This window comes from Tympanuchus pallidicinctus, unplaced genomic scaffold, assembly GCF_026119805.1.
Source record: "Tympanuchus pallidicinctus isolate F22 unplaced genomic scaffold, pur_lepc_1.0 scaffold15, whole genome shotgun sequence".
In the NCBI taxonomy this organism is placed as follows: domain Eukaryota; kingdom Metazoa; phylum Chordata; class Aves; order Galliformes; family Phasianidae; genus Tympanuchus; species Tympanuchus pallidicinctus.
In genome coordinates, this window is record NW_026294669.1 from 7,580,005 (window position 1) to 7,603,943 (window position 23,939).

The 23,939-nt window shown below is 40.9% G+C and overlaps 1 protein-coding gene across 2 annotated transcripts in view; it reads left to right on the forward strand.

The window, feature by feature from the left end:
- DPP10 (dipeptidyl peptidase like 10) overlaps positions 1 to 23,939 on the forward strand; it is a 396,750-nt gene that overhangs the window by 159,167 nt on the left and 213,644 nt on the right. Inside the window, exon 1 of one of the 2 annotated variants that reach the window (XM_052675375.1) lies at positions 5,629 to 5,959. The exons of the other annotated variant lie outside the window; for it this stretch is intronic. Coding sequence (XP_052531335.1) covers positions 5,885 to 5,959 — 75 coding nt within the window. The 5' untranslated portion in view covers positions 5,629 to 5,884. Of the gene's footprint in view, positions 1 to 5,628; positions 5,960 to 23,939 lie in introns of those variants that run through there. 2 annotated transcript variants of the gene reach the window in all.

Genomic DNA, 23,939 nt, shown 5'->3' on the forward strand with positions numbered 1-23,939 from the left:
TAATTACGTTGAAAGGATTTTCTGCCTCAAATCACACTCTGTGACTTCTGTAAGCACCCTCAAGCATCTCTGCTGTCTTCTTTATTGAGAAGACATGCAATAATGACTGCCAGGTTGACAACATTGTGAAAAAATTAGTGTTATCCCAATGAAATGTCTGGTCATCAGGATCAGAGCTCTGACTGAAGTAAGAATTCAGCCATTTGCAGTCCGAATGGCAGCATTGGACTGGGTCTATGTTTTTATTTGCAGACACTTGGTTGCAAAAGCAGGGAAAGAAACCATGGGAAATTATGCTTGGATAAACCCTGTGGTATGCACAGCTTATCTAAGCTCTCCATCAGTGTTCGACTTTCAGTGATTCTCTTGCCTTTTGTCCCCCCAAATGGTCTGTTTCCTCTTGGCAAAAGATGCTGGTATGCTTTTTTCCTGAGCCAGTTCTCCAGTATGAGGCTGGCTTCATCATACTGCTGTATTTCAATCAAATTATTGTATACTCTTCATACTTAATATGGGGATTATACTTATTATTACTGTACTTAACTTTAGTAAAAGTGTACTTATTTTACTTAGTGTGATTGCCAAAGTGCAGGAGACATCCTACTACATTCTGTGAAGGAATCAGGATTTTAAAGGGAAGGATCTTCCTAAATCCCATGCATTTACATGCTTTTTAAAAATATCTTCCTCACACTCATGACTGAAGAATACTTTCCTCATTTCCTGAAGAGTTTTGTTTTTATTATATAGCTGCTTTTCTTTGCCTTGGGCTGTAGCTGTGTTTCCTTGATGGATGAATAACTTTCCGCATGAGTAATTAGCATATCAGTTTGTAAAACATTTTCAGACCCTTTTGGGGAAAAAAAAAAAAAAAGAAGGTATTATTCAAATCTTGGATAACATATGTGTGTGTTATTATACAAATGTTTGATAGTTTTTGTTATATAACGTGTTATGGATGAATAGGTTTTTATCATATAGTTCTGTGACAGCTCCATTTCATCTTTTAATAACATTATAGGAAAAAGCTCAGTAGTATAATTACGTACAAAATCTTTTCTCCTCCCTTCTGATGTGTGAATAAGTCCTCCAGGATTATAAAATCTACTCCTTCAGTACCTGTTAATCAGAATAAGGGTACTGAACAGAGAACAGGCCCCAGAGATCTTCACTTAGAATCACAGAATCACCAAGGTTGGAAAAGACCTCCAACATCATCCAGTCCAACCACCCACTTACCATCAATATTTCCTACTAAACCAAATCCCTCACTACAACATCTACGTTTTTTTAAACACCTCTAGGAACAGTGGCTCTACCACCTCCCTGGGCAGCCAATTCTTTTGCCAATGTTTTAAATGATCTTAGAATTATGGTGGCCAGACACAGCTATTATTTTTAGAACAAAACTTTTTATAATTATCATCATAAAATGCACTTATGTCTTGCTTTTAAAGGAAATACAGTTCTCTATAGAAAATTGCTTTGTGATCATTGTTAGCGTCATAACACTTGTTGCTTTATTTGGTGACTAGAGCTTACAACATTGGTAAGAAGAGATAATTTTAAAGTATAATGGAGCAAGTTAATCAGAATGGCAGCAACTCAAAACCTCTCCTCTGAGTGTAGGAAATGAATGAAATCCCTCCCAGTAGCAGTGAGGATGTGCTGTGGAATCCCAGCTGGCTTTTGGCTGTGGCTTCCAATGAGGTGTAGAGGAAGGTCCTGGAAGAGTCTGCAGCTCTTGTAACACATGGTGACTGTGGAGTTTCAGGCTGTGATTAACAGATGGGTGTATTTGTACACCCCTATTTCTTGTGGAAAGCGTGGTGGTTTATGACTGTGCATTGTTAGGTGACGTGAAGGGATGAAATCATGCCTCCTGTGCTCTTCTGCTCTGAACAATTTCTTCTAACACTCTGGAGTGCTGACTATGCATTTTACTGCTTAATGAGAGGTGTTTTTGGAAATACGCTCCTTTTCCTGTAGAGTTTAGCTGAAATATTTGCAGGTGAGTTTTAATAAGTCCTTTAATTGTCCTGCTGGAATACATTTGCATTTATTTGTATTAATTCAGAGTTTGCACTGATTGTTTTTCTAAAAGAAGACAAGAAGAGAAAAATGGGAGTACAGTTTGTTCACAAAAAAAATAACCTTTCACTGATCCAGTCATTAGAATATAATGTATTTCTGAATGCAGAAAGTGACTGAAATTTTTCCCTCTTGCAGAAATTCACCGGCAGTACTGGTGGTAGGTGGATGCTTAGACTAGATGGTCTTGGAGGTCTTTTCAACCTTAATAATTCCATAATTCTGTGATTTTTAAATTCACTTTGACAACTTCAAGGATTTTTTTAGCCCAGTTGCTGAAGTTCTAAAAGGAACCAGAAATCCATATTCCAAGTATATTCTATTAAGTCTGATTGTAAAAAGCTGCAGAGAAACTCTCAGGCCATGACCTTACAGATTTCAAAAGCCCTGTGCTGCATGCACAGAGGCTGCAGGGAGCATGGCTGGAGCCTTTTCTTCTCAGGCTGAGGGATGCTGAGCAGCACTGCTGATCTACACCTGAGGTGCTTGGCTGAAGCTGAGTAAGGAGCTCTTGATCTCAGCCAGTTGACCTCATGGCAAAAAAGCAGATACTGTGTGTAGGAATAGGTCAATTGAATGTAGAAGATTTAGAAGGCTTTTATTTTTATTGCAGTGCTTATAATTAATGAGCGAGTAGTGTTTACATCTTCATTGAGCTGTACAGATATTGAAGTGTTGAGTGCCACCTAAAATAAGCAGAAAACAAAACTAGCACTTCTACTTTGTCCTGGTTTTGTCCTTGGAAAATCCCCTCCAAGCCTAAAGAAGGGATGAGATCTTCATTGTGCCGTGTGCTCTGCAGGTAAACCTCTTGATAGCCAGGGCTTCATTTACAGCAGACTCTGTATCTGCCTTCAAATCAGATGCTGCATTTCCCAGCATGTCTCCCAAGTTGCGATGGATGTGTGCTCTTTCGTATCCCATACCAAGTTCCCAGGTCACCTTCTGGCGGTCCAAAATCAGCACTTTGCATGACTCTGCTGCATCGATACAATGTGTCATCACATGGTGTAATTTCTAACTGATGAATAAGGCTCTGAAGGGTTCCATATTCACTTTGCGTAGGATGTAAAATACTCGTGCTAAATCCTTGATTTTTGCATCCCGATGTTGCATGTGACAAGTAAGATGGAGAAAGTGGCAAGCAGGCACATAACAATACAGGTGGGAGAAGTACAGGTGGCATTAATTAACACAAGGACTCTGCAAAGAACTTAGCAAGAGCACAGTTCCAGTTCCTTCTGCAGTTGTTTTACCCAATCATTTAGAAGGCATACAAATGCACACAAGAAACTTCCATCAGTGCTATGTGTGGCAGTGGCTTTTGCCCATATGGCATTAGGTTTAGTACCAGGGTCCAGTTTCAAAGATGTTGCTATTACTTTCTGTAAAGCAATTGTTCTTTTAAGCAATCCAGTCAAATGATTTTGAACAACTATACATGAAACCCAATCAAACAGAAGTTGGTGTGGGCACAGCTGAAAACTGGTGGGGGAATTCGTTATCCCCAAAGCACCGCTGCTATGATCTAAAGAACCAGCACACAAAACTAATGACAAAAAGGATGAGTAAATGTTATCAGAGGTATTGATAAAACAAAGATTTTGATTTTAAGAAGTTTTAGAGCCCAGTCTCTTAGCCCCTAGATACTTGTTTCAAATAATTCTGGTTCATTTATGAATGCCCAACAACTGGCACACATGGTCTGTAATGAAACTCTTGCTGCACATCCCAGTCCATTATAGTGATAAAACCTCACAAAGAATGCATTGTGAATTTCCTCTGGATTAATAGAGAAGCTCCAAAACAATGGATCTCATCAAAAACAAGCTGAAATAAGTCTCTATTTGAAATATGCCCATTCAAACCCTAAATCATTAGAGTGCTTTGGCTCTGATAGGCTCAGTAATTAGCTGACTTACAACAAACCTGTGCCATAAACAGCATGAATCAGAACATGCCTGTTTCTAAGACTTATTATTTGTATTACTGTAGCACCTAGAGGCCACAGGCAAAATCTGAGTCTCTGGCTGTTATGCATTGCTCGGAAAGAATGAGATCCTGAGCCCTACAGTACACAGCCAACACAAATGAAGGATTTTAATCAAAGGCTTCTTGAGAGAAATAACACAGAGCAGTGGGTATCGATGTGCAAAAGGTGTTTTCTTGGTTGCCCTTTTTGCTTTTTATGTGCACAGCACAATTATACAAAAAGAAATAGCAGCAGAAGGCAAAAAGGTAAAGGGACAGGGCTCACAGCAGCAAGGGTACAGAGATAAGAAAAGAAAATAATGAATGGTGAGAGAAAGAATAGGGATGTGAAATGGGGAGGTGAGAAGGGGCATGGATGGCTTCAAGAGAAGCTGAGCAGAGGGATGAGAGCCACGCAAGCTGGCACTGGGCTGAGCAATGCTTGTCTGCACTGCAGGTACCTGAAGGTGGGTCCCATGTACTAGGATGTGGGTGGCCCTCAGCATTGAGCTGACAAGGAATTGTGAAGCCAGGAAAAAGAAGTGATTGTCAATTAATTGAGACCATTCTCCTACCGTATCACTCGGACAGACTTTTATCTAGCTGTCAGTGCTGAAGACCCCAAAACTTTGCAGAAGCAATCCATTGTGTGGCAGATGTAGACACTCACTTTAGTTTTATTGAGGTGAAGCTTTCCTCTGCCTCTCAAAGCTGTTCTGGAAGACTATGCTGGAAGCCCTTCTAAATTAGGGTAGATGACATTTACTGCTTTCCTATCCACAGGCATGTTATCCTATTGAAGAAAGAAATTAGATTTGTTTGACACGATCTGCACTTGACAAATTAACGGTGCCTATTAGTTGTTATCTTGCTTTCATTTAAGTGCTTCCAAAGTTAATCTCAGTGTTTTTTTTTTCCTTCAAGAACTTTTACTGGGTCATCAAAAGAAGTGGTGTCTGTTGCTTGGTGGAGGAGTCAGCCCAGTGCTGGGTTATACGGGCACATAGATAAGTCTGTGATTCCTCAGTCCCATGTCACAGAATCACCCGGGGTTGGAAGGGACCTCAAGGATCATGTAGTTCCAACCCCAAATGTCAGCTCCCTGCTCTTACTAGAGGCTGAAACTTACTGGCAGTCTTTGTTACTCCTGCTGCCTGTGCTTACCATCCAGCGAGAGCTGCTCTTTCTTGGGAATTCCATGCAATAATGTTAAAACAGATCAAAAGCTTTCATTCTAATTTGCAGTCTCTTGAGAGCAGGGCTGGCCAAGGCGGTACTGGGCTGCATTTCCACCTTACCGTGTCATTTGTTTCACAGGGCAGTCCTGCCACTGAAACCTCAGGGCTGCCCTCGGCAGGGCCGGTCCCCGCGGGGCAGTGCCGGGGGCAGTTCGGGCATCGCCCCCGCGCCGTCTGTGCCGAATGGTCTCTCCCAGGCCGGCAGGCACCGCTGTGACACCTGCTGGCTGCTCGGCGGCGGGACGAGGCAGCCGGCCCCCGGCGGGTGGAGCGAGGCGGGCGGCAGGGCAAAGGGTGTCCGGCGCGGGGCGCTCGGCCGTGCTGGGGGGCCGTCCCCGAGCAGCAGGGCAGGAGCACGGCTGTGGGGCCGGCACGGGGCTGGGATTTCCGCCCGCGGGAGCGGTGGTTCTGCGCCTCCCGCCCGCCTTCCTCTTTTATATTTTTCCTCCTCCTCCTCTGCCGCCGCGCCACTTCCAGGGGAGGTTGGTGTCATGTGGCTGGCGCCGAGGGAGGGCTGCCCGGGGCCGCAGCGACAGTGAGAGGCGGTGAGAGCAGCCCAAGCGAGCGGAGCTTAGTATTCTGCGATGACAGCCATGAAGGAGCAGCCGGCGCACCCGGGCGGCAGGGGGAACCCGCCGCCGCCGTCGCAGCCCGACCAGGTGGGAGCCGCGGTGCCGAGGGGCTGGGGAGGGGGCGGCCGCCGTCCCGGTGAAGTTGTGCGGAGATGAGCACGAAGTGCGGGGGGTGCGAGCATCCTCGGGTCGGCTTGGCCGGGGGATGCGAGAGCCCCGCGGAGCCCAGTCGGTGGGCAGAGGGCGGCTCACGGGTATTCAACCGTCCGGGGTCCACAGCGAGGAGGGATGCTCAGCATCTCTGGCCGGGGCGGGGAGCGGCCCCGCTCGGCTGGGGGTGTGAGGCTTCCCGGAGGGTTCGCCCCCATCTCGGCGCGGGGAGCGATGCCGTCCGACGTCCCAGCGCCTCTCGGTGCCGGGCTGCATTGGAATGCCCGCTTGTCGGTCGGGGTAGAGAACAGGGCAAAAGCTGAACTCAGCTTTGAGCACCGCAGAATCGAAGTTTCCATTCTCGGTCCGCGGGAGCCGTTGCTCCATCCCAGCCACTTCCCGAGCGGTCCCGGGGCCGCGGCCGCTCGCTGCCGCTGCTGCAGAGGCGGTGCCGGCGTTGCCCCGCGGCAGTTGCAGGGATCCACAGAGCTCATACATTTCAGGAACTCTGTTTTGCTTTAGAGGGTCTCTGCTTGCAGATAGAATAAAAAGTGCTTAAACTTAACCAATCTTCATATTCGATTCAGAGACGCTGGATTGCCTGAATAGCTTTTTGCTGTTGGAGGTAGATATCTTTTCAGAGCAGCCTTCATGTTATATACTGAGAATCAGTGGTTTGACTAGTCTTTCAGGTGATAACGAGGAACAGGAGTAAGTTCTCGATTTAAATCACTGCAGATGTGAAAACTGTGTCCTAAATATAGAAACGTAATTACTGGAGCACTGTGGAGCTCTCTCCTCTCTCATAGTGGGTGCAGGGACTGCTGTGCTGCAGGGAGCGTGAGGACCAGGTCCTGTGCGGTTATTTGTGTTGCATTTCTCCATACCAAGGTTGGCTTTACTGGTAAAAGTTGACATTGAATCAGTGTTGATCATCTGTTGCCATAGATGCCAGGCCTGTAGATAATGACATTGCTTACAGAATTTGGCTTTCAATGAGTGGGAATCTTTCTTTAGGCTTAAATGATCACAATAGGGATGTGGGCCAAAGTCCTTCCAGGAGCTCTATGCAGATTGAGGCTGCTGTTGGATCTCCTCAAACACTCCGTTCCTATGCAGCCACGATCCAGGCAGCCATATCTGAGCTCCCTCCACGGCCAGGATGTGGGCAGTGCTATGCCAGATCTACGTTAGAAATGCTTCTTAGCACAGCAGATTTGGGCTGTAGCCTTAGCAGAGGGATATTATGAGTTACAAGCTTTGTTGGCTTTCTGTGATTGCTGTTAGAGAATGTGAGCCTTTGGTGGAAGAGCAGCTCGTATTCCCACTGTCCACATCTCGTGGCACTGTTGCTGGCAGGTCTGTCAGGAAGATGTACCCTTCTTAGGCCTTCAGGATATCCATCTCTGTCAGGGACCTCAATGTTTCATTTTGCTTGGTGAGCAGGTGTAAGGTTGTGTCAGTACAGATGACAGCTGTAGCTTCTTTATTTTTAATGATAAGCCTCATCTGCACAGAGGAAGCTTCTGTGACTGCAGGAGCAGCAAAGCTCTTTTGGTAGAGAAGTGGTTGGACCTGTGGAAAGGCCTATGAAGGAGCAAGGAATTACATCGAGATTTTCTAAGCATAGATCTCTTTTCTGATTTCCAAGTGCAGTTTATGAATACTCCTGAGAACAGTCTTTCTGAAGCTGATACATTGTGGTTAATTTATAGGCTCGGAACCTGAGCTGCAATGTGAAATTACAGCAGGCTAATGCTGTGACTTTCCACTTAAATAAAAGCTTGGATCGACTGACTGAAGCATCCACAGCCATTAGCTTATAAATAAATTGGATACAACTTAATATCCAACGCTTGCTTTGATGGTAGTATTAAAGCAGCCCTCCCCTGGGCCAAGGCATCTAATAACAACTTCCATTAACAGTGCTATCAATGTTTCAGCAATTCATTTGATAAATCTACCAGATGTATTTGTAGCTTTTTGCTAAATAATGACTCCTATTTATTGCTGAAATTACAGTTTTATATTCTGATGATGTATCAGTAGAAGGGAAAACAGCTGTAAATCACTTGTATTCCTCCTCATTTCTGGAAACTCTATCAAAGGACTCAGGCTTGTGTCAGAAGTAAACATGGCTTCCTCCATACATCAGTACAAAAAATAGAATTTTCCATCTTGCAGCTTTTAGGAACTGTCCCAGGGTCATAGACAATGATGTTTAGTGATCAATTTTAGAACGCACAACCTTTCAGTAGTCAGTAGACACAACATACTTGAAAAATATAGTGTACCTGTATGGCTTGCTGGTTGATGAATGTTGCTGTCTCTGCAGATGAAAAACTAGGATAATTCCTCTAGGTGTTACTTCTGTGAGACTTCAGTCTCTTTACAAAAAAACAAAAAAAAAAAAACCAAAAAAAAAAAAAAAAACACCAAAAACAGATGATCTACACCACCTGGTGCTGCTGGATGTTCTTTGTGTGTACAGAAGACAGACCTTATAAATTTATGACCATCCTCTCTTGAGCCTTTCTTACTCTCCCAACTTAAGGACTTTTAAAAATTGATTTTAAAATACAAGAAAAATCCCCCAAACAAACAGGTTATTTCTTTACTGTTTGTCACTTATAAGCAACTTCATTCTTGTTCTTCAAAATAGGTGAGCAGAAGTGAAATCAGACTGTACTGCATTGCATTAAATAAGGGAATTCTTTAGTAAGTATTTCAGTTATGTACATATACAGGCACAACTGACTTCTGTTTGCTCCAATAGAACTATGAGTATTTTGATTAATAAGTTGAATTGTCTCTGTGTCAAGACCAGTTTCTGTGGTCACCGTGCAAAGATCATATTCTGAAAGTGTGTCTGAACAAAAGAGAACAATCTGTGCTTTATTTTTCAGTGCCAAGGCTAAAGTGGTTTATACTGCTATGTCTTCCTTCACTACATCACTTCTTTTCCCCAAATTTAGACTCTTATCTTGCAGTGGGAAAAATGCTGATGGATAGTTGTGTCTGTCTGGAGCAGTATTCATCTTAATGAGGTTTATTGAGGTGATGGGTTTTTCCCCTGCCCCACTCAGGTTATTTTGAGCTCCGTGGGTCAAGGAAAAGCTTGAACTCTTAATCATATACTTGCAACAGCTCCAGTAATTTGAAAGATTTTGTTGGGTAGTCATCTCTTTGTCCTCCACTCTTGATTGTGTTTAGAGTTGGTTTCAAGCTGAGATAAGAATCTTTGTTCTAGTACATAACCCAGAGTGACTTCACATTTTTCCTTCTTACCTACCTAGCAGAGTCTTGTTATATTGTGGCAATATACCAAACAGTGCTGTGCAGGGTTCAACATAATGTCAGAAGCATCAGGTAGAAAAAAACAATAAAGTAGAGAAAAAAGGTTGTATTATTATGCCTAGAATGTTTTGTAAGGAGTTAAAATCTAAATCTTATCTTTAACATTTACATTCTATTTCTTACACTATATATATGCCATACTATTTCTGTACTGGATACAGAAGCATTACAGGAAGAAGTGTTACAGATTTGTAAGATCTGTTGGGTTTATGATCAGGAGCACAAGAAGCTGATGTGAAAATATGTTAGTAGCAGTGGTTTGGAATACCATTCAGGATTCACGTTCCAGGGGAGGGCAAGGAACAAGCACACTTTCAATAGCACATGTAGCCTTGATTTGCTTTCTCTTTTCCATGTGGCTGTTGAAGTGTAGTTCTGTCATGTGCTTGATTGATGTGATCAGGACTAGAAAAAACTGAATCTCATCTTAAATCTTCATTGCATTTCTGATCTTCTAAACTGATCTCTGTGGAGAAGGGCTGAGTAGGATCTCAATTCTAGTGAAGTGCTTCTTGTGTTAATTGAAAAACATCACTTCATGTGATATCTTATAAACAGTCTGCTTGTGGTGTAGGATCTTGGGTAGCTTGAATGAGCAATGAGAGGATATTTTTTAGGTGGCAGTATAGCACATAAATGTGTTTTCTGTAGAGATCTCAAATTCAGAAGTGTCTCTTCAGAAACTTTCCAAATGCAAAGAGCTTTTCAAAGAGCTTCCAGTGCTTGATCCTGTCCTGGGAACTGGGAGCACCACTGTGGAGAGGTCTTCTGTGAGGGACCCAGAACAGGGTGATATGTGAGCTCTTACGTCTTGCACTCTCTTCCCATGGTTCCATGCCTTTATGCAGGTTTTCCGTGTCTTGCTTTCAAAACAGCACACAGGAGCCGTGTAGTGCAGCACAGCACCTGGTTTTTCGGCATTTGGAGCTCTCTGCTGTGTGGGTGTGTTGGAAGGATTACTGCAGTAATGCAAAACCTGGGAAATAGGGCAGCCTTTCTGGTTGTTCAGTGTTGAAGTGAGCTGCAGGTACACTATACACTACTTAGCAGTCTCACATATTTGAGTATACATACTGTACATATTGTGTTATTTTCAAACCCACTTCCTGTGTTTCTTTCCAGTTTCTTCCATGTGAATATATTGCTTCAGGCAACCAATTTTGATAACTAACAAGGCAGAGGAACTCTTTAAGCCCACTGAGATGATGTTTGATGTTATTCTAGCATTTGAAAGCCATCACCTTAGCATTTTTTAGTAACTTGAAGGCATTTGGAGATTACACACATACATTACTGACTCACAAACATGAACACAGGCTTTCTTTCCATGGTGGTAATAAGGATAAATGTGACTTGTGATTCCTATAGAAGTAACTTAGCTTTTGTTGTTCTTGTTTTAAACAAATAGAGCTTTGAAATATGCTTCACTAGAGAAAAACTTCTAGGTGTGCAGGACCATACTTCACATTATCTTTTCTTTAATGTGATATTGGAAGTCACTGGAAAGTCATCTGCTACTGCGAATCTCCTGCCAGTTGGTGGCTGCAATTTGTTGATGCTATGTTCATAACTGTTAGAAGACCCGTGTCTTATTTCAAGTCCACACATTAGTCACAAGATTTCAGCAGTCTCAAACTCTGTACCTTTCTGCTGTAATCACATGCTTCTTTTATACTTCACTCAGCTGCTTCAAATAACTTTCATGAGTACTGATAGTAAAATGAGCAATGTTGATGGTGTCTGATGATGATAAATTGCTGTATTTATCTATTAGGAAGGACAATGGATGACCTACAGATCTGAGGCAGAAGCTGAAAGACCTTTCCTAATGATTTGTAATGCGGCTAGCAACAGTCACATAATTGAGTGTATGTTGCATTTGTAGAGAACCTGAAAATAGTTTTGAATGAGTCTTAACCAAGATAAATGCCCTCTGATGTTTGGAGGATGAAGTCTTAAGCAAATCAGTTAGGAAGTATCAAACAGTGTTATGATTTAAAGAGAAAAAAGATTATTTAAAGGCTTATGGGGGTTATATTACACTTATTGCCTGTGGCAATATTTGCAATTTGCATTCTCTAGAGTACGGGGAAAAAAAAAAGCATTTTGCAGCATTCTATAAAACAAACTGGACAAATATTAGTTTTCTTTTTGGAAATACAGGGAAAATTTCATATGCTAGTGGGAAAACCATTAAACTTGTTTGAAATGCTGAGCATGTGAGAAACTAAATTAAACACTGCCAGTGCAACCGATCATTTGTCCTCACTGTTTGATCTTTCTATTCCTGCCTGCGCAGGGGCTGCTAGCTTCCTTTCTTCTTTCTTATCCTACAGCTTCAGAGACTGCTTAAATCAAAGCATTTAATACATATTAGGGGAGTCTTTCAGAGAAAGAACTTGAGCTTAAGTACATTTAATTAGAAGTACTGATATGCCACAGTTTTGAATTTTATGGTAGAACTATTTAAATCAGATTGTCCAATGGAAGTTCTAAACAAACACAAAATATCTCTAAGAGTTGGGTGGTGTTGTAATTATAAATGCAGATTTGGTTGGTTGGTCCTTCCAGAAAGTTTGTTTTAGGCATTCCTACCTTATTTGTGAAGGTTATTCTATCCCAACATGAATAGCAACACAACAAATTCCTTCTGAAAAGTTTAGGCAAGCAGCTCTTGTTCTGTGATTGCAGCGGGTTGTCAAGCATAAATATAAACATAAATCTTCTCAAGGTAATAAGCTCTCAAAGTCAGAAAACTTTTAAATATATGATTAGCTGCTATGCAAGGAAATGAGTTACAAAAGGTTCCTTTTGATTTTTAATTGAAAGGTTCGCTGTATTGTAGGTATATAGAGTTTTCACTTGAGATGGTTGATATTTATGTATCCTAAGATGTTTATATACAGGAGTATTGCTCTGAAATCATGGGCACCATTTATATGAATAATACCTATGGGACTAATTATATAATTTGCACCACTATTGTTTTCATTATATCCTGGAAAATAAGTTCTTTAGTGTGAGGCAAGATGGGTCAAGCTTCAGTACTCAATCTGTGTGTAAGGTAGTTACCCACTTGTTGTCACTGGCATCTTTTGAAGTTTTTGGCAGCAAACAGTGTAGTGACATATTTTTGCAAGCAGCAGAAGTACAATGCCAGTACTGTAAGCCAGGCTCTAAAAAAGTTCCTGAAGTCAGCTGCCAGTGTATGCAAATGATTTGTTCACCCATTAAAAAAAGGCTGAATTTCTATCTATAGGTTTATAGTAGTATATCCACTATATTCAGTATATTCATGTATATCCAGTATATCCATGAAGGGTCTCTACAAGCAATTCTATACTGAAGAGAGGACATCTTTCTGTGTCCTGTTGCTATAGGCGGAAAAGGAACTTGATGCTATAGTTGGAAGTAGCAGTAGCAGGCTCTACATTTTGAATTTCATTATGGCGTGAGTAGTGATCACTGAAGGAAGGATGAAAGCTGAGCTGGATGGTTCATGAACACTCCATTGAAGTCTTTTTTTTTTTTTTTTTGGTGACTATTTGGATTGAATCTTTAGCTATTTTCTATGGCCCCTTTATATTCTCTTTTTGGACATGTTTCTGCTTCAATGAAATGCTCTGTTCTGTATGAGCAACTCTCAAAGCTGTCTCACTACTCTTTCCTTTCAGATTTGTTATGACTCCATGTGATTCTCTCCTGTATTACACCTTTTTCTACAGCTTCGACCTTTAATTTCCTGCACTCGCTTTGTCTAACACTTTTACTCCAATAGCCCCTCTGCCTTTCTTTACCAGCGTTGCATTTCTCTTTGTAAGCTAAGCAATGTCTTCGTTGTCTTTGTCATCTTGTTCTCCTTACTTTTATTTCCTCATTGTGAATCATTTGGAAAATGTCTCATCTGCTTAAGTGCAATGCTAGCTTTTGTTGACTGTGTAAGAGGAGTCTAGGAGCAGAGGGTAATAACATATGTAAAGAGTGCAGGTGCTTTGATATTTCCACAGCAAATCAGTGATTCTATTATGTACCGAGAATATATGTACACCATATAGATGTATGGGTCCTTTTTCATGGATCTGTGAATTATTAATGGTCTTACCACTCTTCATAGTTAACATAAATGAACTCCAATGAATAAAAAAAAAACAACCAAAACAATAGAGAACACCTTCTTGAACAGCGATCAAACAGCCATATCTCTTACTTTTTTTTTCCTTCCCACTCCCACCCTTCTGCTGCTTAACAATGGTATAAATTGCCTGCTTCCTTTTTCATGTGCTATTGCACATCTTTGTCATAATAGTGAAGAAATAATAGTTAATCTTATATATGAATTCAAGAGGACTTCTCCTAAAGGGCTGCAGTTTGAAATATGAAATTCTTACTATTAGTGCTTCTCCATGCAGCACTCCAGAAAACTTGATGTGTGTTTTCTGAAAGCTGCAACTGTGACTATTTTAAAAAAGATTTTGAAGCCTGAATTACTGGTGTGTGTGGTCAGTATTCATCCACAACCTACAGTTAGCTCTGTATGTAGACCCCCCATCTGGCTGTCTTTTTCCTCCCTATTTTATTTTTTTCTCACTAACAGCTAGAAATTTTTAGTCATACCAGGTCTCACTTGCTGTAAATGTGTTGAGGAAATTCCGTGGGTTTTTTTTTCCTGCTTTTTATTGTATTGGCTATTCATTGACAGTTGGCTGTTCATTGACAGATCATGAGTCCTTGTCAATATGCTCGATGTTGGTTCAGTTAAAGCAGCCGTGCCTGACACCAACACTAACACGTATTTTGTGGCTTTAGCAGATACATGTTTGGCTGTGTGAGTTATATCCCTCCACCTCTAGTAGAGTGATTCCATGTGCTTAGTCTGTCAATTACTCTATACCTCTGAGAGGCATTTTCCTCCTAACAAGAAGTCTTGCTTTACATCTGCTGTATTGCTTTTGAGACTGGGTCATATCTACAGCGTTATTTTGCTGTAGTGCATCTCTTTTCTTAACACTGCACGTGATTCGCAGACAAGTTTTGTATTTAAAAGTTTGCAGAAGTGGTATTCAGTCATTGAAAGTGAGTTAACTGTGCAAAGGCTGTCGAATGGAGTGGACAGATTACTGGAAGGGTTTTGCACTTAAGGGCTTTCTTGAGGTTTTTGGTGTGGAGAAAACTGTGCTTTGCGATTAAATTATTCAGCGTTTTTCAGGTTTTTTTTTTTTTTTTTTTTTTTTTTTTTTTCCAAGTAATTAAAGCTTCTAGCATTTAATGTTTTATGTATGCAGACTAAAAAATTAAGGTTGATTAAATCACAACAAAGAGAAGTTTATTCACAAACAGCGGACGGCAGTACCTCCTTTGTGACTGGTGGAGCAGTGTTGTGCCTGCTTCATTACAGCAAGCATTGACTCCACCTCATTAGGGCAGGTTTTTTAGGTGTCAGTGTGATTAAAAAGTGGGCAGTGGATTTTGATGCAAAATGGCCCTGTCTTTGCTTGGTAGAGGAGAATGCATCTTTTTTTCTGTCAAATCTGAATTATAGGCAGTTTTCTTGTTTCTGTTTTTTGAAATGGCCAGGTAAGATAGGTTGTTTACTGCTACTTCATACACTTTTACAATTACAATCTAGGAAGAAAAATTAGGTTTCAGAAAAGGATTGATAGGAGATTTGTGTTGCAGAAATGAACAGACTAATGGTTGGTGACTCTGCAAATAGCAGGGGGGTTGAAACTAGATGATCATTGTGGTCCTTTTCAAACCAGACAATTCTATAATTTGGTAAAGATATACAAAGATCAACAAGATCAAGAAGCAGGCTAAAGTAATGATTTTCTGGTTGGAAAGTAAAAGGCAAGCTGATAGAGCATGTACAAACAGCAGGTTTTGCAGTGTGGTGCAGAACAGTAGCAATGTGAAACCTATGTTATGTAAAGTAGCTGAGCATAAGTTTCCACTGAGTTTTGGGCTTCAGTAATTCAGAACTCATTTGTTAGAGGAAGAACTCATTTGTTCTTTTTCTATTCACTGAGTGTTACAGTGCATAAATTCCTGCAGCCTTCTAAAAATTTTACTTGATTATCTTCTCTGGATTGAGTACATGGCCATTTGAATACATATATATGATGTTCAGGAATCAATGAAAGTAAGAGAAAATAAAATCTTATTGTTTCACATGCCAACATGAGTGCCTGCTAAGCTGTTTCACAGAGACATTTTCTTTCCTCGCTTTGCTGTCTGTGCTGCCCAGGGATGAGCGGTGCTGTGTTTCCCAGAGATGAGAAATGCCTTTATCTGGCAGAAGCCACATATCCTTAACATGGATCAGCCCAGTTTGTTCTGTCATTGTGGGAGAAATACCCACCTGTGGCTCACCATGTGCTTGGCAGGTGTTGCTGAGGTTGGATACTGCTTATGCTAAGTAACAATAATGTGCAATATTTCTAATGCACTTCAAGTGATCTTTATCATTTCTACCATTCATCAAGGACATAAGCTTTCAGTTCAGTGGGTGACTACAATTAATTTTTCCATTAATACTTGCTTAAAATAACAACAGTTCTTCAAAAGAGAAATTGAAAGTTATCTGTGTGTTTCAAGTGAAATAATTTAGTTCTGGCTGGTTGATCAAGTGAAAACCAGGATAAAAAGACTAGCTTTTAAATGATAGTCTCTGTTTATTGATCCACGTACACCATGATTAAAAATAATCTGAATTGTTGGCTTAGCACAGAGGTTGATTGGACTCTGGGCTGCATAGTGCATAAGAACTATGGGAAAAAAAGTGAGCACTTGCTTTTTGGGACCTACAATCTAAGTGCTAACACTGAAAACAGTTGGTGGAGCAAACTCAGGAAACATTTCTTAGCACCCTTGGGCCTGTCAGAGTTATTCTGATGTTGGATCTGACAGAGCAGGGATGGGGAGCGGGGATCAGAAGGGCCTGGCTGGAATGGGGAGTAGGCAGCAGACCATGAAGGGGAGCCAGATGTCTTTGCAGTGCTCTCCATAGCCCTGGGCTCCTGCTTGGGCTTCATCTCCCATGCATTTGGGGCTCCTCTAACAGTAGTATCTTTCCTCTCTCCAGCTACATTTACTATATTTTTACTGAATGCCTCTGGTATCTAGTGCCATATATGTACCATGCATGTGTAGATTGTAATGGGATTTATCAGTGCTGCTATGGAAAATTGTTCAGTCCCAATTTCTCCTTGTTATCCCATTGGGGTCGAAAAACCTACCACACTGCTATGATCACCCTAAACGACAGAAGACCATTCAGTACACAAATGTAAAGCTCTTAGAAAGAGAACACCAGAAATTGTGTGAGTTTGAGATGATTATCTGTTCCAATAGTTCTGAATTGTTCTGAGTGCTTTCTGGGGTGCTTTTGTAAAGGTAGGACTGATGGTTGTCAGAGTTTATGCTCTCATGATGGTTTTCTTCAGTTATCATGAAGATATGGATTTATATTTTGAGGAACACCGACTGAGGTGGTATTTCTCCTTCAGTTTCAAAGAAAAACCCATGCTGTTTCTCTTGAAACAAATCATATTTGCTTTCATTACTCTACCAACTCATAAGATTTTTGTGTTTTTTGTACAAACACAGATTTGCTGCTTTTTTCCTATAATATGTTTTGTGTGTTCATTCCTGCATACATCAGCATGCATATACAGTGCATTATAACAGCTTGCCCTTATGTGATTCTTCCACAGCAGATCTCTTTTACAACATCCAGACAGGGGCTTTGCACTTCTTAATAATTTCTGCAAAATCAGTCACCAGATGTTGCTCCCTAACATCTCTGCATAGAATAAGGGATGTACTGTTTCAGGCTAGAAATATGAACACTTGATGAGGAGGGACAAGTGAAAAGTGTAAATCCTTACCGTTTCAAGGGCATTGGAGGGATTTGCAAGCCCAATTAAATAAACTAGTGAGCACTATGAAATATCTTGAGGGAATCATTAGTTTCTATAGAAAACATGTAGTAGCTGTTTCTTAACCAGCGAAGGTTTCAGGCTTTCATTCCACTGGGAAAGGCAGTTCCAGCTGAAATTGATGCATTCTTCCACATGGAAAAGATTCTGCCATTTGAATGGTTTTGTTCTATCTTTGAGAAAGGCTACACTGGAGAAAGGGAAGCTAGTGGTGGTGATTTTGTTACTGTTTGCAGTACTTCATGGCTATTCTTATCCTTGTCACTCATCTTGCTTACCAAAATATTCCTTGCCCATTAGCATCAGAGCCAGTGTTTAGGGCTTGTTTGAGAAAGTACTTAGGGAAAATGCATCTATTTTCTGATCATGTTCCAGTCCTCTTCTGAGACTCAGAAGTGTCTGCACCTCACCTTGAAGTGTTTGGAAACAACTCCCTGTTATCAAGATTTAATAGCACAGGGGAAAATCAGAAGTTAGTCAGCTTTTAAGATACTGCCCAAAGGCATTGCATTCTGGATGCAGCTCTCTCTGATGTCAGTGAAGTGTGAAATTTAAGACTCTCCAGAACTTCACCTTCAGTATAAAACTTCTAAGCAAAAACAGCATTTGGTGGTTGCCCAGAGGTTAATGCGAGTGAGGGTGAGTTGTTTTCTCCAATAAAAGTGCATTCCATTATGGATCTCTGAACCGGGGCTTTTGGTATCGGGGCACGCACCTCAGAGTCCATCAAGGTTGCTGCAGTATCCCATCCTTTTTAGTGAGCAACGGAAGACTTTGCCTGAGGCTGTGGGACCTTTCATTATTTCTTTTTGGAGCAGCCACTCTTTTTTTTTTTTTTCTGAGGGCTCCATTCTTTAACTAGGTGACGTCTAAGACTTTATTTCTGCACTTGGGGACTTCAGCAGTTCCAGTTTAGTTCTGAGGCAGCAGGTGGTTGCGCAGCATTTCTGAAAGTTTTGTTTACCTTGTGACAGGTCTTCAATCTTCATCCAAGATTGGATTGCTATTCTAACATCGGGGGAAATTTAACTGGATAGGATAAGAATCGGGCAGATGAACAATGAAACTGTGATCTCCATTTTCCATTTTTCTATTTCAGTTTTTCTAAAATAAAAGTTGAATTGCTGTGGTGTGACAAACATACCAGTTGTTTGCATTGGGTATCTCTGAAATGGGGACAACATCTCTTTATACAGAGTGAGAGCATAGAGGGAAAAGTATTTAATTCACTTGAAGTCAATAGATTGAAGAAAAAAGGAAAGCAGAAGCATTACATAAATAGGATATTGGCTAACAATCCCACCAAACTGGAAAAAGAAATAGTGTGTTTCTATGTTTGGGAAAGAAGTATCTTCAGGGTAGTTGAAAGCCTTTAACTAGAACAGTAGGATCATTTTCGTGGTGACCTTTCTTACTCCGGAACTCATGGTGAATAGTAAAAATTTTATGCATGTAGTGAATGGATTTAAATGAATATGTTTAGCATACCACATAGTAGTGACTTTATCTACTTTAATACTCTATCTATGTGATAATTGATAGTGTGTACTGACTTGGAGATCCCACTTTTTATTCGCTGTTGGTATCTTGAACCTCAGTGTGAGTTCTCCGTGTCCTTTTGGGCCTTGCCCCATACTGAACCCCCCGCGTTCCAGCTTTCCCATAGTGCCCAGAAACCTTGGATGGAGTGCAGTTAAGGTGCAGTTAGGGTCTTTATTGAGAGCCACTGAAGCCAGAGACTGCAAAAAGAATCTGAGAGCAGTAATTGAAAGGCAAAGAGACTGTCATTTCAACAACTTTAACACTGGCTTTCACTCATCTTTTTTTATATGCGTGTCCCTCAACAACCCATTCTAGAGCTGTGAATGTGGTTTCTGGAGAAACAGGATGGCTTATTCTGTGTGCTGTTATTTTACCCCTAACCAAAAGTAACCTTGTCATGCCTGGATTTATGATATTTAGCATGTCTAACAGTTAGTGTCTGTTCTTCCCCTCCTCATCCTTTTTATTTCATTCAAAATGCAATCGCTCCCCTGGACAGATGTGCTAGTGCTTACAGTTCAGTTTGGACATTTAGAGGCACTAAATCACTTTCGATACCAAACCATGCTGTAATTGGATGTAATGATACCTGTTTCCCCAGAAGATTTGCATTTTGGGTAGTTAACATTTGTGAAGCATTTTGAAATGTTACAATGAAAGGTGTTTTAAAAATGCAAAATGTTGTTATTATTCCCCAAAATACAGGGCTTTCCACCAGAAGTGCTCATAAACATGCAACTCTTACTGTTGAGATTTACTCATGTCTTCATCTTGGGATATATGCTGTGTAAATTCAGTCACAGATTTTATTGATATTTTTCTTAGAAATTAATGGAGCTACAAGTAGCCCTGCTGCTTGGAGAATAGCTGTATTCTTATTCACTGTGCTACAGCTTTGTAAAAACCAGCCTTGCCAAAGCGTTTCCTTTTGTATTTGATACTGCATGTGTAAAGCTGGATGTGCTCCATACTAATGCTTACACTGAGCAAGACAGCTTAGAACAAATAACCCTTTCCTCTAAGCAATAACCCTTCTCATAACGATCTTGAGAGGAGGAACAAAACAGTGAGTAAAAAGCTTTAATCCAGTCATCAAGACCCTGAACGTTAATCTAAAGCTCCAAATCTCATTTCTCTGTTCAGAAACCTTGCATAATAAAAACATCAGTTATTCACATGTAATGTGCCTCTTCCTACTGTGTTGCTGGCCAAGTGTGCTGGGCTCTGCCCAGCATGCAAGCTTGGGTGGTTCACCACAAGTGTGGTATCACCGATGCTGCAGCATCACCTGGTAATTTTGGTGTTGGCTGGTACTGCATGTAGTCAGTGATGCAGGTACAATTCCTGGCACTGTGTTTCTGGTTGTGAATGCAGTTATTTAGGCAGTGTTTGGAGCTGCAGATGCTGAAATGTGGTTTCATATCTCAACCATGGGAAGAGCTGAGAAAAAAGTCACAGACTGATTTTTGCAAACTCATTTCTCTGGAATGTGACTGATTCAGAAATGCCAAATGCTCGCAACATCCTGGTACAGCTGGTCTCCTGAAAGCTCCTCTAGAGGCAGGAAGCAATTATGAAACAGTAGACAGCAACCAATTTTCATGCCACTGTGACAAAGCCTTTTCAAATAACTGCTTGAAAATGCTTTGAAACGTGTATATTCTGTTGTTGCTATTTATCAGGTAAACATCGAGTTGTTAGAATTAATCTTCATTTACAGACTTCATTCAAGCAAAATGCTGCTGCTCTATCGTTATTAATCCTGTGAATTTCCCAACATGTGGACATCAGTGGGGATGTGGCTTTGCTTTGATTGGACTCTTACACGTAGAAAACAGCACACACTGCCCATCTGCTTCATTAAATCGTAAAATTGATTCTATTTTTTAATGCACAGATGTTAAGATATGTTTTTATCTGCCTTTTAAAGCACAGTCTTCTATTGCAGTTTTCTGAGTTGCTTTTTGTTCTGTAGGGTTTATTTTAATTTCTTTTTAATTTTGAAGTCTTACAACCTGACTTTAAGGCTTTAGATGAAGTTCTTAAATCAGTGGGGAAGATGAGATAAGTTTTAGGTATTTCTATGGAACAATTCAGGTCAGACTGTTAATTATGAAGGGAAGCCTAGTAAATGAAATGTCTGTAATGATGCTGAAATGAGTTTGGATCTCAGCATGGACAAGTTATTTCAGATCCCAGTATACGTGGATTAAATCTGAAATGTAGTGTTTCTTTTTTTGTTGGTGGCTATTAAAATTGCATGATCAGAATTAATTTTCATAAATTTCTTAAACATAAAACAAACCTGGATTTTCTTCTGATGTTTCCCTGCTTCTCCTTTTGAAATGGAGAGCAAACGTAAGAAACCTCAGTTTGAAGAAGAACTATGCAAGACAGATCTAGCTGGCAGGGAAAGTGGCTGGTTTGCAGTACCTTTGAGCCATTACTGTAAGAAGTGACTGCTGTCTGAATATCGTGGCAGCTGCTTCAAGCCTTATGTATACCCAAACAGGGCCAGTGTAATTGTGGCAATCTACGGGAATTATGTCATTATTTCATATCTAGCTCAGGCTGCCATTTCCCAAGAGAGAAAGTGGCATTGTATCAGTGTGTCCAGGTGTCAGAGCATATAAGCCTTACACAATGGTGATTGACAAAGATTAATGGCTTGTAACTGTGGGCAAGAAAAAGAAGAGGAAGACCTTTGTAATGTACGTTTTTTAAGAACAACTTGCAGGCTGTTGAGAAAAGTGTATGTGTGGATTAGCATAGGAATTCATTTCTCTTTGTACTGAGAGCCTTGGGTGGTGTTGAGTACATGCCACTGTGCTTGGTTTGTTTGCTGACCTTATTCATGGACTTTGCTATAGTGAGGATAGAACATGAAACACATGAACATCACTGAAGCTTGTACCAATCCCTAAATCTGCTTGGAGATCCACAGTTAAACTTTGTAGTGCAAGTATTATTTTTTTCACCATAGAGGTGATGGAGGAATAATCTGTTCCTTAATGCATTGCCCAAGCTGGTAACTGTCTTGTTTTCTGCTTTAGCTGTTGCATGTAAAGAGTGGAAGTCATCATCATAGCACTTCTTCAGCTTTTAGAAGGGAACGACAAAAGAGTTACAGTTCTCCTTGAAACTTCAGCTGCAGGACAATGTATTTTTTCCCAATGTTTTCATCAGCATGTAGAAGGAAGTTGTTCTTGGTTATGTGCATGCTTTTTGGTGAGGTTCAAAGCCAGGTTCACCTGCAAGTGACTGACATCAGTAAAACTGGTCCACATGGACCACATCTCCCCGTGTGTTGCTGCACTGGCAAAAAGCTGGTGCCTTGCTTCTTGTTGTCCGTGACAGAGGCTGTGTAAGCACAGGATGAAGATATAGGCGGGAAGAAGGTAAGTATTTCTGATATACAAGGGCTGTGACTGAGCAGAAACACTATGGGATGAAACCTGGCAGAAAATACAGCCCTGATACTGCTGACAGCAGGAAGCAGTTAAGGAGTGACTACTTCCCAGTACTGTGGTTTTCTCATATTTTTTTCAGTTGAGTCACGTTGAAGACACAACCTACCTATACTTTTCTCTCAAAAGAAAAGAAAAAAATACTGGTAGTCAGATAAATGTTTGATTAATTTTTATGATTTATATACTTATTGCCCTTAAAATACAAGACTCTCTAAAAGGAAGTGATAACAATTGAGCACAGCCTAATTTCTAAAGTTCTGCACTGTCGCTGGGACTTGAAAAACATGTCACAATTCTAATTTCAACTGCTTAAAACAGAGATAACCACAGTAGCACTTTTATGTGTGAAAAGAAGGTTCTGATGAAAAATATTTGCAAAGCATGCAAACTAGGATAATTTGGGGAACAGAACAGGTTGGCATTGCTGAGCCATCTGAGGCCCCAGGCCCTCTCTCCATCCCACATTCAGTTTTCTGAGTTTGGGCACAATGATGGCGGCACTTCTGCTGCGAGAGCCACAGGGAACCAATTTCTCCTGTGCTGTATGCAAGGAACTATGAGTATTTAATTTGTTCTTAAGACTAGGATCTGCTGTGGGTTTTTATCTATAAATCTGCATCATCATGGTATGGGAGAAATTGCACGGACTGAAGCTTGTCTGCGGGCCTGGTATGTGCCCCCTGCACCAGGGTCTGCTTTCTGTAGTCATGTAGATCTTCAAATTAATGATGCTGCTAATTTATGTGTTTCTGGGGCATGTTTAACCTAGAGCTGAAACATGGAGCTCAGTGACAGGATTTCCTAGTGAGAGAGAGCATTTAAAGTCATACTGGAGATGCTCAGAAGCATGTTTGATATATTATTGGCAATGAAATAGCTTTGTGCATGAGGCAGGTTTTCAGTCTGCCCTTGTAGGGTACTCATGGTTTCCTATGAGATATTTACATTCCTTGAAAACAGCAAGGCCTGCCCTGAGGAATCTTTGTGAACTCTGCTCATCTCTGCAGGTGCTTTTTCCCTAAAGGGAACATCCTCAGTTATACCTCTGCAGTACCTCTTTCATCTATTTGTGCAGAAGCAGTTTTTAAAGAGAGCAAATGTCATGTGTGGTCACTCCTGTGTTCATTTTTCATGCATTTAATTCCTGATGCTGAGACTTTGTTTTTCAAAGTGAGACTAGAATTGATGAGGATATACAAGGCTAGTGTTGCATACAGTAATAGTGGGAAGTGTATGAAGTGTAACTGGGATTCCTTATTGACAAAGCCTAACTAAAAATGAATGAAATTAAAGATTTTGTTGTTGTTAATCAGATGCCCTGGCATGAGTTATCTCATGCAACTATTTGGGCAGTAACACAAGAGGGCTTAAGCTTGATGGAAGTTTGATGAAAGGCTTTGATGCCAAGATCTGGCCTGTCCAGGGACTCAGGAAACTGGATTGGTGCACACTGTTGCCAAGCCCCATCAGTCCCTGTTGCACAGCTGCCTGCACTGCAGGTATCTCATTTAAATCTTAAATCCATTTCTTGGAGCTGTTCCTCAGTGCAGCCAGATTAGGCATGAAAGGATTGCCCGTGGCCCTAGGGCAGAGCTATTTGTTAAGGCTAAT